Genomic DNA, 13,636 nt, shown 5'->3' with positions numbered 1-13,636 from the left:
GCGCGTCCTTTTAAAAGCGAGCTGTCACTTGCCTCGCGTTTCCAGGTTTCTGGGTACCCTTCCATTTGGAAAGCTCTGTCCCACCCCGGGAAGGGCGGCTCTGCCGCAGAAGGCACAGCCGTCACGCCCCCGCCCTGGGCCGGCCTGCTGCGGTGCCCGCTGCCGACCTGCCCCGGGGGCTGGCGCGCGCGGCCGGGCCAATCAGAAGAAGTTTGGCCCTCCGCAGGCTCCGTCCGCTCACTAGGAGGCGCTGCAGCGGCCGCGGCTGCTCCGGGGAAGGCGCGGGCCGGAACGGTCGGTTGGGCTGGCGGCTGGAGCTCGTGGCTATGGAGCGGGGCTCGGAGTCGGCGGCCGTGAGGCGGCACCGCGTCGGAGGGGAGCGCCGGGAGGGCCCGGCGGCCGCGCCCCAGCCAGGGAGAGCGGCCCCGGCGCCCGAGCCCCCGGCGGACGCGTGCGGCGGCGGCGGGAGGACACGGAAGCGGAGCGCGGGGGGCGGCGGCGGCGGCGCGAGCCGGGGCTCGGGGACGGGGCTGTCCGAGGCGCGCGCCGCGCTGGGGCTGGCGCTCTACCTGCTTGTGCTGCGGGCGCTCGTGCAGCTCTCATTGCAGCAGCTCGTGCTGCGCGGGGCCGCCGCCGGCCACGGGGAGTTCGACGCTCGCCAAGCCAGGTACCCGCCGCTCCCGCCCGGCCCACGCGTCCCTCTGCGGCTGCGGCCGGGCCCTGGGGCTGCCGCACCTGCGTACGCCAGCCCCCGCGGGATCGCCCGGGCTCGGCGGCCGGGCGGGCCCCCGTGCGTCCCTGCCCCGGAGTCCCTGCTTGCCCCCCTTTCCCCCCTGTGAAGCCGGTGGTGCGGCTGGGAGTGGGGGAGGTGCCCGGGCTGGGGGGGTGGTGGTGGGGTTGCCGATTGCGCTTGCTTGTCCGCCTCCATTCTGCCCCACTTGTGCTTGGAGGGTTGGTAGTCGTCCTACATCTTCGGGAGCACTTCCACTTTTTACTACTCCTGCTTTCCAAATGAAATGGGGGGTGCCATTTGTGTATCTAGGCCGTTTTACAAATTGGGTGTGGGGGGGATAAGGCTGTGCTCTTCTTGGGGGTCACAGCCCTCATACCTGTAAACCATGGAGGCTTTTTCTGAACGACTATGCATTCAAAGTTTTGCAGTTTCAGAGTTCTCAGATTCCTGAAGTTTGTCTTTGGGCCCCTGGTGTGTGAGATTTGGTGGTTTCTTTTCTGGTTTGTTGTTTTAAAGAACAGAGACCTTTGAGCATGCTAGGGGAGGCGATTAAAGTCAAAGGTATTGTAACGCCAAGTATATCAAAGTTCCTAAAGTCTTAAGCTAGCCGAATTTTCAAGTCACTGTGTTTTAAAAACTTTTGACTACAAAGTGCTGGAAGCTTATTTTCTTAAGGACTTTCTGGAACACACCTCCCCCCCTCCCTTTTTGCCCATTTGGAATGCAGTGAAAAGACAACACATTTTTTTTTGTTTGTTTGTTAGTTTGTTTTAGGGGTAGGGTTGGCTTTGTTCTGAATCGAAGGTAGTAGGCCTAGTGTGCACTGAGGGGGCTGTGTACATTCTAAACGATCAAAAGTTTTCCTTATTCAACCTCTCTCATTAATTGTCTTTGCTCATTGGCTTGAGAATCAGTAACCCTCCAGAGTGTAGTCCCATGAAGCTGGGTTCTGTCTGTCCAGCCTTAAAGAGATTGCATGTTCAGAACAGAATTCCTGGTCTTTGTGTTGATTTGGTATGGAGAATTGGGGAGTGGGGTGGGTGGAGAAAACTCAGAAGGGAGGAGCTCACTGGAGGCAAAATAAAATGGTGGAAACTTACAAGTGATTTTCACAGGGTACCTGAAGTAATAAAAGTCAGCCTTTTTTATGTGAGAAATCAAAGGACTTATTTGTGCTGGGGAGGGTGGGAGGGCATACAGGAAAAATTTGCCTTGAGTCAAGCACTAATTGCCCAGCGCTCCTTGTCACCGTCATCCTTTTGGTTGCTTCCAGAGATTATCTTGAACACATAACATCCATCGGCCCCAGGACCACAGGAAGTCCAGAAAACGAAATCGTGACGGTCCGTTACCTTTTGGAACAGATTAAACTGATTGAAGCTCAGAGCAACAGCCTTCACAGAATTTCAGTGGATGTACAGCGGCCCACAGGCTCCTTTAGCATTGACTTCTTGGGAGGTTTTACAAGCTACTACGACAACATCACCAACGTCGTGGTGAAGCTGGAGCCCAGGGACGGAGCCCAGCACGCGGTCCTGGCAAACTGTCATTTTGACTCCGTGGCCAACTCGCCAGGTACGGACCTGGTCTTTAGTGCTGTTGGAGTTGCGCGTCGGTCAGCCCAGAAAGCTTATTAACCTCAAGCTGCGTGGGCACTTGTTCAAGACAATTAGAATCCTAACGTTTGGTTGAAGATCCAGAGCCTGGCTAGTGGCTCAAGTGCTTGCTTGCTTGAGGTTCTGAGCGTCCACGCCAGCAGCGCAGTGACAGGGCATGGAATGTTTCTGGTCTATGGCAGCTGCCTCAGCAGTCGGCATTGCCAGTCCTGTGTCCCTGTGTTCCTGTGTCCCGGGGTCAGGTTCTTCCAGTTGAAGTGTTTAGTCAGCTAGATGTTGTACAAGACTTTATGCATTTGGGACGAAGGAACCGTTTTGCCTTCAGGGAATGCAGGGTTTGGAGGACAGCTCTCCTGGCAGTGTCTGCGACCGGTAAAGGGAGGATTTTGGTTCACTGGGGATGCCGTCCTCTGAGAATATCTCATGAATCCATCAATCTTGCCCTGAAAATAGTTTGGCAAAATAGAATACTTGATGTTTAGGTCGGTGCCTGACATGATAAATACTTGTAGAATGAATAAGCATTCCCTAAATCGGACTTGTAGTTTTAAATTTAAGGTTCATGAGAGATGTTTTCAGTAGTTAGATTTTAAGTAGGGTTGCATAGAAAGCAGTAGCTTTTTATAATGGAATCATGATATCTGGGAGCTGGAGGAGCTGAGGTGGCATCTGTTCCACCCTGTCTTTTGTCACAGGAGTAAACGGAGGTGATCACCACTGATCAGAGATGGAGGTAGCACCAGATGCTGCGCCTTCTAGCTCGTCAGTTCTTTGAGCTGCGTTTAAAGGAAGGAGAGTATTAGCCGGTAGTTAATGTTCTTTTTGGCAGACTACCTCACCTCTTCTTTGCTTGGTTTCTGGTCTGTAAATGAAGATAGTAGGACTTCCGTGGCATGAAAAATATTTTTTTTCCACTGTTATTTGATAGTAATTTTCTGAATTGCTTGAACTTCTAGCAGGCTCATATGAGCATTCTGAGTTGTATGAAAGATAAAAAAATTGTTTGATAAAATGATTCGTACTAGGATGTCTCTCATCACAAAGATTGCCAATTACACTTAGAATGTAGCACTCTTTTTCAAGTATCCGTGTACAAACATCTGTTTTATAAAGTCAAAAATACCTTTGTGTGTGCTTAGGGAAACCAGTACTCTTTATGCCTACTTCAAAGAACCTGTAAATTAAGCGCCACCCCCACACTCCCCTATTACAGTGCTTAAATTCTTGGATGGGACAGATTAACACCGTGGTTATTGAAGAGCATTAGAAAGGAAAGATGTGATGCAAGTCTCAGAATCATAGTGCCAGATGTTACAAATCACATACACGGAAATGACTGGTTTTATGGGTCATTGGAACCCCTTTTTAATTAAAATTTTATAAGAATACCTAGCCAACAATTTCAAGGAAATTTCTGTCAATTACCAATTGTTCAGACAGTTGAAAATAAATAAAAATAGCTGAAGATGACAGTCATAAAAGAGACCATCATCTATATCCTTTCAGTGGATGAACTAAGTAAAACACGGAGATGCGCTTTTTTTTTTTTCTTTCTTTCTCTCTTTTAGCTCTCCTCAGCAGCATATCTGGAACTTTAGGAACTGATATACCACCTGGGAGTAATGTTACCTACAGAAAGGCCTTAAATGTCTTCTTGGGTTTGCTGCATAGCTCCAGGGTGTTGGTAGAAGAGAGTGAATTATTTCAGTGGTGGTTTCAATTTCAGGGTTAATTCTCACTGAAAGTGAGGTTGGCGTACCACCCGCCCTTTGAGATGCGGTCCTCTCACGTTCCTTCCCTTTCTGAGAGGTATTTAATCCGGGAGCCCCGGCTGGCTCAGTGAGTTAAGCATCTGACTCTTGATTTCAACTCAGGTCATGAGCTCAAGGTCGTGAGATCAAGCCCCATGTCAGGCTCAGCCCTGGGCTTGGAGCCTACTTGGGATTCTCTCTCTTCCTCTCCTTCTGTCCCTCTGTAGCCCCCCCCCCCCCCCCCCCCCGCCAGATGTAATCTTCTCTAGTCCCATTCTCAGATGCTAGAGCCATTAAAGGCAGGTAAGTGGACTGTTAACGTTTTAATCAACCCTAGAAGTAGTTCTTTCAGTTTTCCTTTCTTTCACTTTGAATAAACATTTTAGTGTGTGTTCTTTACATTGAAGCAACTCAGTCTCAAAGTTAAAAAACAGTCATTTCCTTGGGTTGGCGGAATCTTTACTTTTTACTGATATTGTGTGGACTTTCTGCTCCATAGTAATTAGATAATGATTACTTTGTTTCACTTTGATTTAAAATACAATCTAGTGACCCTACAAAGACAGGGATGGCTAATTCGTTTCTTCTTGAGTAGGAAGTGGGTCTGGAATTTACCAGTGCTGGAGTAAGCATGTTAGCTGGTTTCAGAGCATTTCTTAAATTTGTGAAGAGAAGGAACAATTTATTTTTATTTATTTATTTTTAAAAGACTTTATTTATTTATTTGACAAAGATCACAAGTAGGCAGAGAGGCAGGCAGAGAGAGGGGGAGAAGCAGATTGCTGCTGAGCAGAGAGCCTGATGTGGGGCTTGATCCCAGGACCCCAAGATCATGACCTGAGCCGAAGGCAGTGGCTTAACCCACTGAGCCACCCAGGCGTCCCGAGAAGGAACAATTTAGTACTGGATGTGGTTCCCGTGTCCTTAAAATTCTCATAACACACCTGTGAGGTAACTGTCCTTAGCCTTGCCCTCCAGACCAGGAAATTATAGGGTAAGTGACAGCTAGAATTTACTTCCAGGTGTTTCTTGCCCTGAAACTCACTCTAAATTCTGCAGCACCCTGCCTCCCAGTGTGTAAACCCAGAAATGTTCTTGGCTTGGGTTATTTCTGTGTCTTGTTTACTTAAACTTGAAACTTTTTAATATGTTAGATTTCAAACTGTACAAGAACAGAATTGTTTGACAATAGTGTACTCATCACCCAACTTCAAAGGCCTGTTCTTATTTCTTTTCTCTCCGCGCCCCTGTACCCTTGGCTAGCTATTTTGAAGCAGATCTTAGCCATACTGATTTCTCTCTATTTCAGTCGGTATCACTGAAGGGTAAGGATTCTTCCTGGACATAGTCATAATACCATGAATTACCTCACCTAAAATACTTAACTATAACTGTATTTCCTCAATATCATCAATTGTCTGGTCAGTTCCTTTACCTGTTTGAGTGTTTAAAAAAAAAATCAAGGTATGAAAGTCATCTTTATAATCACCTTTAATCTGTGAAGTTTCTGAATCCAGGTGAAGTGAAGAGGTCTGACGAGGGCCTCCGCTTTCTCGCTGCCAGGAGTAGGGGTGCTGTTCACGTCGCTGGCATCCGTTCCTGTGTCTTTCTAGAACCCGTGCCGGTTTGTACTTGTTTGTCACATAATCCCTTTCATGACATGAACTTGAAAAAATGTGAGCCCCCCCACCCCGTCAATGTGGAGGGAGGTGCAGCTTTGTGATTGCGGCAGGAAAGGCACAGAGGTGACAGGGATGACGCCGGAAGCCAGAGCACCAGACGTGAGGTTACTATGGAGGACATGGCCCGAGGAGAGAGAAGGGAGCAGATTGCCCCGGGGTGACGAGAATGCCACTCTTCAGTAGTAAGTGAGGTCCCTCCTGGCTGCTGATTGAACACATGTGAGTCTAGTGACATTCAGGGCAGGCGTGGTCCCACACAGGCCCGCAGGTCAACCAGACGACGGTCCCAGCCCTGTGGAGTGAGGCAGGGTCGAGCTGACCGACAGCCATGCTTCTGGTCTTGCAGCCACCGCGGTGCTTTTCTGTGGGAAGTAGGCTCCACGCCCCGCATGGAGCCCAGCGCAAGGCTAGAACTCATGACCCTGAGATCAAAACCTGAGCTGAGATCAAGAGTTGGACACTCAACTGACTGAGCCACGCTGTGGAGCTTTCTTTTTTTTCTTTTTCTTTTTTTTTTTTTAAGATTTTATTTATTTATTTGACAGAGAGAGAGATCACAAGTAGGCAGAGAGGCAGGCAGAGAGAGAGAGAGAGAGGGAAGCAGGCTGCCTGCTGAGCAGAGAGCCCGATGCGGGACTCGATCCCAGGACCCTGAGATCACGACCTGAGCCGAAGGCAGCGGCTTAACCCATTGAGCCACCCAGGTGCCCCCTGTGGAGCTTTCTTTTTTTTTTTTTTTTTTTTTAAAGATTTTATTTATTTATTTGACAGACAGAGATCACAAGCAGGCAGACAGGCAGGCAGAGAGAGGGAGAGGAGGAAGCAGGGTCCCTGCAGAGCAGAGAGCCCGATGCGGGACTCGATCCCAGGACCCTGAGATCATGACCTGAGCCGAAGGCAGTGGCTTAACCCACTGAGCCACCCAGACGCCCCCCCTGTGGAGCTTTCTTGATGAGAAAAACCCATTCGTAGCCATGATGGTTCATCCTGTAAAACGTTTTTTTTTGTTTTTTAATTTTTTTTTTTTTTTTTTAGTTTCAAAGATTTTATTTACTTAGAAGCGAGAGCATGAGCAGCAGGGGCAGAGGGAGAGGTAGAAGCAGACTCCCCACTGCACAGGGAGCCTTATGCGGGGCTCAATCCCAGGACCCTGGGCTGAAGGCAGATGCTTAACCGACTGAGCCACCCAGGCACTGCTTCATCCTCTAAGAGTTTTGAAATCTGAGGAGCAATCTCGTTTTCTGATTTAAAGGTGCCAGCGATGATGCCGTTAGCTGTTCAGTGATGCTGGAGGTCCTTCGTGTCTTGTCCATGTCTTCAGAAGCCTTACATCATGCTGTCATATTTCTCTTTAATGGTGCTGAGGAAAATGTCCTACAGGTGAGATTTTACTCTTGGAGGTACTAGATTTGAGTAATAACAAAGAGTATAGTAATAATACTAACCCACACTTGGATTATTCATTTGTGTAGGTCACACAGTAGTATCACGTAACAATAATGTTGTGCCCGGCAGGCCTCAAAAACCCCACAGCCCCTGCGGACCCACGTGTAGCATTTGAGAACTCACCACAGATCATCTTGTCAGTGTTTGATTCATAAAAGGGCTCTGTGAGGGCACAGTTAACCACCTCGGGGTTTCTGGGACCCTGGAGTTCCAGAGCTGTTTTGAGACCAGCACGCAGTGTGAACACCCGAGCACGAGGCTCGTCCTTTCTGCTCTATTGCTGGCCCAGCCTCACGCTTGCTGACGGTGCTGGGCTCTGCTCACGGGAGTCAGGCTGCCTTCTGGGGTGGTGACTTTCCACTCAGCAGATGCTCGCAGCCATCAGGTGTGGAGAAGCAGACATATGTCTTGAGATCCTACCTTCGAAAAAAAATTTTTTCCCATTCTTCCCCTTATCAGCATAGACACTCTGTCTTTAAAATAAGCAAAATAAAGACTTCGATAATTTAAGGTTGTTTAACCTATATTTGTTTTATTCCCTTCTTATTCAGGCCAGTCATGGTTTCATAACTCAGCATCCCTGGGCCAGCCTGATTCGCGCATTTATTAACCTGGAGGCGGCGGGCGTGGGAGGGAAGGAGCTGGTGTTCCAAACAGGTATGTGAGCCTGTGTTTTACATTTTCCTATACTTGGATGCAGTTCTTATTTTTATGAAAGTGGAAGTTTCTCGGACTTAATCTCTCTGGTGAAACAAACCTTTGTAAAGCACGGGATACTTTTGCTTGGTCATTGTTGGCGTTTTTAACAAGATGATGTGACAGCACCTGACACTTGCATTGCACTTATTATACGCCAAGTGTTGTTCAGAGCATCGTCTGTGTACTAAGTCACGTAGTCCTCAGAGCAGCCTCAAGGCTGAGTACTGTCACGACTGTCACTTCGCATGGGAAGACTGAGCCAGGAGACATCACAATGTCTGTGAGGCCGCATAGTTGGGAAAAGTCGCAGGGGGATGGAACCTAGACCGCCCTTCCTCGTAACCACGAACCAGATTGTCATGTAGGCAGAGGACGTTGTTCTGTCTGTTACGGGTGATCATGATCTAAGTAATACTAAGTGACAACTGTTTCATGAGTTAAATGACAAAATACGCTTCTGGTTAAGGGCTTTAAGTCGATCATTGAATTAATTTGAATATCATAGAATTCAGTAATACTTCATCAGCCAGAGAAATATTTTTAATTTGACAAGTAAGCCTTCCGAAGGATAAGGAGATGATGGGGCATGAGGATAGCACCCATTAAGTTAGTGAGGGTCATTTGTTGTGTTTCTTAACAGAATTCAAAGTTCTGGGCTTCCTAAACTCTCACGTGGTAAGTTGCACATCATTTTCCTCAGTGTGTTAGAAATGTGCACAGTGTGTTTTACCCAGACACACAGCATTTGGTATAAGTTCTGTAATGGGGGGCCCGAGATGGGCTAGAAGAAGTTAGCTGATAGGGGAGCTGTTTAGTGCCCTTTACAGACCCGGTGTCGGGGGAGATGTGCTAAGCATGTCTTTATACATACCTTAAACAGTACAGTGTTTTAATATTCTCCAACTTATTTTAGACATTTACCCTTCAGAATGGACATACGTTTTATGTCAGCTGACCTCTGAGAATCTCAAGGTCATGAGATGAGAAGAATGTGCTCCTTTCCTTCTAACTCTCCGACCTTTCTGCTTGCTCTCACGCCTCACCTAACCTGTGGGAAGCTGGCGCTGACCTCTCTGGGGCTCAGTAGAGGCCACACTATTACCCGTGCCCTCCTGCTCTGGGGTTCAGTCAGGATAGGGGGGTTATGGGATGGAGCAACCCCCAGATCAAAAAGCAGCAAGAGGAAATTCTGCAAGCAGAGCTGACGTCAGTCTGTCCTCCAGTGAAAATGTCAGGGCCCCGCACGGGCAGGAGCGTGTCTGTGTGTCTTCCCTCCTGGGGGGGGGGGGTGCTCTGTGTGAAGTGCTCAGTTCAGTTCGCCCTGGACTCCTAGGACCTAGATCAAAACCAGTCCTGAGGTGTAGCCTGTATCTCTCCTGAATTTATTCTGTGCATCTATATGAACACACGCGTGTTCTGTGCTTGTATAGAAGTGAATTTTACACATGTGTAGTCCAGAGAGGTTAAAACCTGAGGTTTCCCTTGGGTCAGTTAGCTCTAGATCCAAGTTAATGTCTTCGTTTACGTTTATCGAGGACCCACTTCTGTTGGGTGTGCCTAGTCTACAGTCCATGATCTTTTTACTAAGTGTGGGTAGTTTTACATAAATGTTACACACCTGCATACATGTTAGATGTGTTATCTGGAAAGATGCAGACAGACTCCAGTGACGGTCCCTGCTGGCTGGTGAGTGCTAAATGTGAAAAGCCACCTTGAGCTCTCCGTTGCTTCATGAATTTAAAACCAGAATTGTCATTACTGCTTTACTTACACTCTTTTTACCTCTCTGTATTGTTTCCATTTTGCATTGCATTTGATGATGTCAATAGTGAAAGTAAAGAACAGAGTTGTTACTAATTAGCAATATACAGTTTCCCCTTAGACAATGCAGGAGTTGGGGCGCTGATCCCCTGAATGTTTGAAAATCTGTGTGTGACTCTTTTTTTTTTCCTTAAGATTTTTAAACTTTATTTATTTGACAGAGATCACAAGTAGGCAGAGAGGCAGGCAGAGAGAGAGAGAGAGAGAGGAGGAAGCAGTCTCCGCACTGAGCAGAGAGCCGGATGCGGGGCTTGATCCCAGAACCCTGGGATCATGACCTGAGCCAAAGGCAGAGGCTTTAACCCACTGAGCCACCCAGGTGCCCCTGTGTGTAACTCTTGACTCCCCAAAAACCCAACTACTGGTCTACCGTAAACTGGAAGCCTTACTGATAATGAGCACTCGTTCAGCACAGATTTGCACGTTGGATGTATTGTGTATTGTAACCCTTAACAGAGTGAGCTAGAGAAAAGACAATGTTCTTAGGAAAATCATAAGAGAAAATACACTTCCGGTATTACACATAGTTATTGAAAAAAACCTGCATGGGAGTGGACCGGCACAGTTCAACCCTGTGTTGTTATAAGGGTTAACTGTACATACAGTTCAAACGTTTCACTCATTCGAAAATAAAATCCTCACGCTTCAGAATTTTTTCGGGAGGGCATTCTGCAGAAGATTTGGAGAGAATGTGTCCCCCCTTTTCTGAGTTTTTACTTCATGTTTTCCCTGTAGGTTTTGTTAGCTTGTTCCTATGGCTGAACCGCATACGGGACAGCTTCCCGGGCTTGTTCTGACGTTCCAGCACCTTCCTCAGGCTCTCCCTTCACTGTGCCACTGTTCCCTAAACAGTGGCTTCCTTGCGTGGAGGGCTTTCCAGGTCAGCGTGGCTTCCACTTGTAACTGCAGGGGGATAAAGCCTTTGGGGTGTGGAGTCCTGCTAGTTTGGCCTGTCCTCAGTTTCGTAAACAGGCACTTGTCCTGTTTTGGAAACGTCTTGGTTAAAACCGTTAGTAGTCACTCGTGTTACATTGTCCCTTCAGAGAGAGACATTGACCCGGGGAGTTTTCAGTGACTGGAATAATCATTACCACCTAATTCTAAAAAGGGCCAGGATGCATGAAAGAATGACTGACTTTATCAGGCTGGCGATCTATGTCATGACCCAGTAAGGCTGCTTGAATTGTTTAAAGGTGTTATAAAATCCATTATTTAAAAATTTGTTAAAAAAAGATTTTATTTATTCATTTGACAGACAGGGATCACAAGTAGGCAGAGAGGCAGGAGAGAGAGAGAGAAAGCAGGCTCCCTGCTGAGCAGAGAGCCCGATGTAGGGCTCGATCCCAGGACCCTGAGGTCATGACCTAAGCCAAAGGCAGAGGCTTAACCCACTGAGCCACCCAGGCGCCCCCATTATTTTAAAAATTTAATCAGATTAAACCAGTAATAAATGTCCCCTGTGAAAAACTCAGATACTACCAACCTTGAGTAGAAGCCCCAAAGCAAAGGGGTCACAGAATCCTTTTTTTATCTTATGAAACATGTACTCCATGTCCTGCCCCAGAGCAAACCAGTGTGATTCCCTGCTCTTCTGGAATTTTTTCTGTACACACACATTGACAGAGTGAGTTAATATATATTACAAGATGTGATCCTGCTCTATTTACTGTTTTGTAACCTGCTTGAGATCACATTCATTTAAAACAGAATACAGCTTGGGCGCCTGTGTTCATATAGATGCACAGAATAAATTCAGGAGAGATACAGGCTACACCTCAGGACTGGTTTTGATCTGGGTCCTAGGAGTCAGTGGGTTAGGCCGCTGCCTTCGGCTCGGGTCATGGTCTCAGGGTCCTGGGATCGAGCCCCACATCGGGCTCTCTGCTCCGCGAGGAGTCTGCTTCCCTTCCTCTCTCTCTGCCTGTCTCTCTGCCTACTTGTGATCTCTCTCTGTCAAATAAATAAATAAAATCTTTAAAAAAAAACAACCAGAATACAGCTTTATTGAGGTGGAAGCCACATATCGTGTAATTCACCCATTTGAAGTAAAACTCAGTGGTTTTTAGATCTGTTGACGGCATTGAGTGGCCATCACTGCATCAATTCTAGAATCTTCTCATCATCCCAAAGAGAAGCCACACACTCACTAGTCTGTTTTTTTCCAGTATATAGAATGTTTTCTAAGATTCATCCATACGTGGTAGCACGTGTGAGTACTTCCTCCTGCTTGTGACTGAATCATGTTCCACTGTCCGGGTAGAGTGCGTTTTGTTGGTCCGTTTGTCAGTTGATGGACATTAGGATTGATTTCTGTTTCTAGGCTCTCAGGAATACTGTTGCTGTGGGCATTTATGTGCAAGTCTGTGTGTGGACATATATGTTCCTTTCTTTTGGGTGGATACCTAGGTCATATGGTAAATTTATGTTTAACTTTTTAAGAAACTGCCAAACGAAGTAGTCAGGCTTTATTTCAGAAGAAATATAAATTCAGATAGTAGTAAATTTAAGCTCTATTTTTTTAGTGAATATTTTAGACTTTAGATTTGCAGAAAGTAAGTAGAATGATAATGCCCAGTGCTGGTGGGGCAGGCAGTGTTGGACAGTGATGGGGGAGTGTAGACTGATGCCATTTTGGGGCAATTTGGCAATGGGTACCATTTTAAAAAAAATGTGCAGACCCTTCTGTCTGACAAGGCCACTTGGCAGGAATTTATCCTGTAGAAATAACTGCACATGGACACATTGATCCAAGTACTGCATAGTCTTCTTGGCTTTTTTGTTTTGTTTTGTTTAAAGATTTTATTTTTTTATTCGACAGACAAAGATCACAAGTAGGCAGAGAGGCAGGCAGAGAGAGGAGGAAGCAGGCTCCCTGCGGATCTGGGAGCCCGATGCGGGACTTGATCCCAGGACCCTGGGATCATGACCTGAGCCGAAGACAGAGGCTTTAACCCACTGAGCCACCCAGGCGCCCAGGACTTCATTCTTTTTTTAAATTGCTGAATACTATTCCATTGGCAAGAACAGCCGGTCTGCTGGTGATGTTAGATTGTAGGTTTTGGCTCTTAAGAGGGGTTGCTGATAGGACCATTCTCATAAATGTCTTTTGGGACTCCTGTATGTGATGACACACTTCTGAGTACCGTTAGGCATAACATGCGTGCGCTCAGCTTTGGCAGATACTTTTGGTAGATAACTGCCTCACCTAGTTGTGAAAATCCTAAATAAAATATTAGCAAACTGAATCCAGCAGTGTGTGTGTGTGTGTGTGTATGTGTGTATGTACACACACATGTGTATATGTATATGTATGTGTACCCCCCCCACAAAAGATAATGTTTTCCAACTGAGTTGAGCTTATTCTAGTAATACAAGATGATATTTTTCCCTCCTAAGTTCCAGAGATTTAGCAGATGATTCAGTATTTGTGTGTATTTCAAAACGATCGCCACAGTAGGTCTAGGTAACATCCGTCATCAGTCATAGAGTATTTTTTCTCATGAGGAGAACCTTTAAGACCTACTCTTCTAGCAGTGCTGCAGTTTATAGTACAGTGTTATGAACAGTCATCCCCAGGACTTATTTTATTTATCTATTTATTTATAAATAAAGATTTTAGTATTAAGTAGTCTCTGCCCCTCTGTGGGGCTGGAACTCAGAGCTGCCTGCACCATCACAGGAGCCAGCCAGGCGCCCCAGACTGACTGAGCTGTTGACTGCAAGTTGCTACCTTTCAACCGCCTTCACCCATGTCAGGCCCCCCCCCCGCGTCCCCCCACACCAGCCTGCACCTCTGGCAGCTGTCAGTCTGTCTCTGTATCTCTGAGTTGGGATTATTGTTTTCTTTTGTTTATATTTTATATTTGGGTGAGATCATATGGTATTTCT

At 46.9% G+C, this 13,636-nt stretch overlaps 1 protein-coding gene across 3 annotated transcripts in view; it reads left to right on the top strand.

Annotated features, from left to right (window-relative positions):
• Positions 1 to 289: 289 nt before the first annotated feature.
• ERMP1 (endoplasmic reticulum metallopeptidase 1) overlaps positions 290 to 13,636 on the top strand; it is a 43,288-nt gene continuing 29,941 nt past the window's right edge. For all 3 annotated transcript variants that reach the window (XM_044266015.1, XM_044266013.1, XM_044266012.1), the window contains exons 1-4: positions 290 to 667; positions 2,007 to 2,308; positions 7,035 to 7,162; positions 7,780 to 7,885. In XM_044266015.1, coding sequence (XP_044121950.1) covers positions 327 to 667; positions 2,007 to 2,308; positions 7,035 to 7,162; positions 7,780 to 7,885 — 877 coding nt within the window. In that variant the 5' untranslated portion in view covers positions 290 to 326. The remainder of the gene's footprint in view (positions 668 to 2,006; positions 2,309 to 7,034; positions 7,163 to 7,779; positions 7,886 to 13,636) is intronic.

Source organism: Neovison vison, chromosome 9, assembly GCF_020171115.1.
Source record: "Neovison vison isolate M4711 chromosome 9, ASM_NN_V1, whole genome shotgun sequence".
NCBI lineage: Eukaryota > Metazoa > Chordata > Mammalia > Carnivora > Mustelidae > Neogale > Neogale vison.
This window is presented reverse-complemented; position numbering and strand designations above follow the sequence as displayed.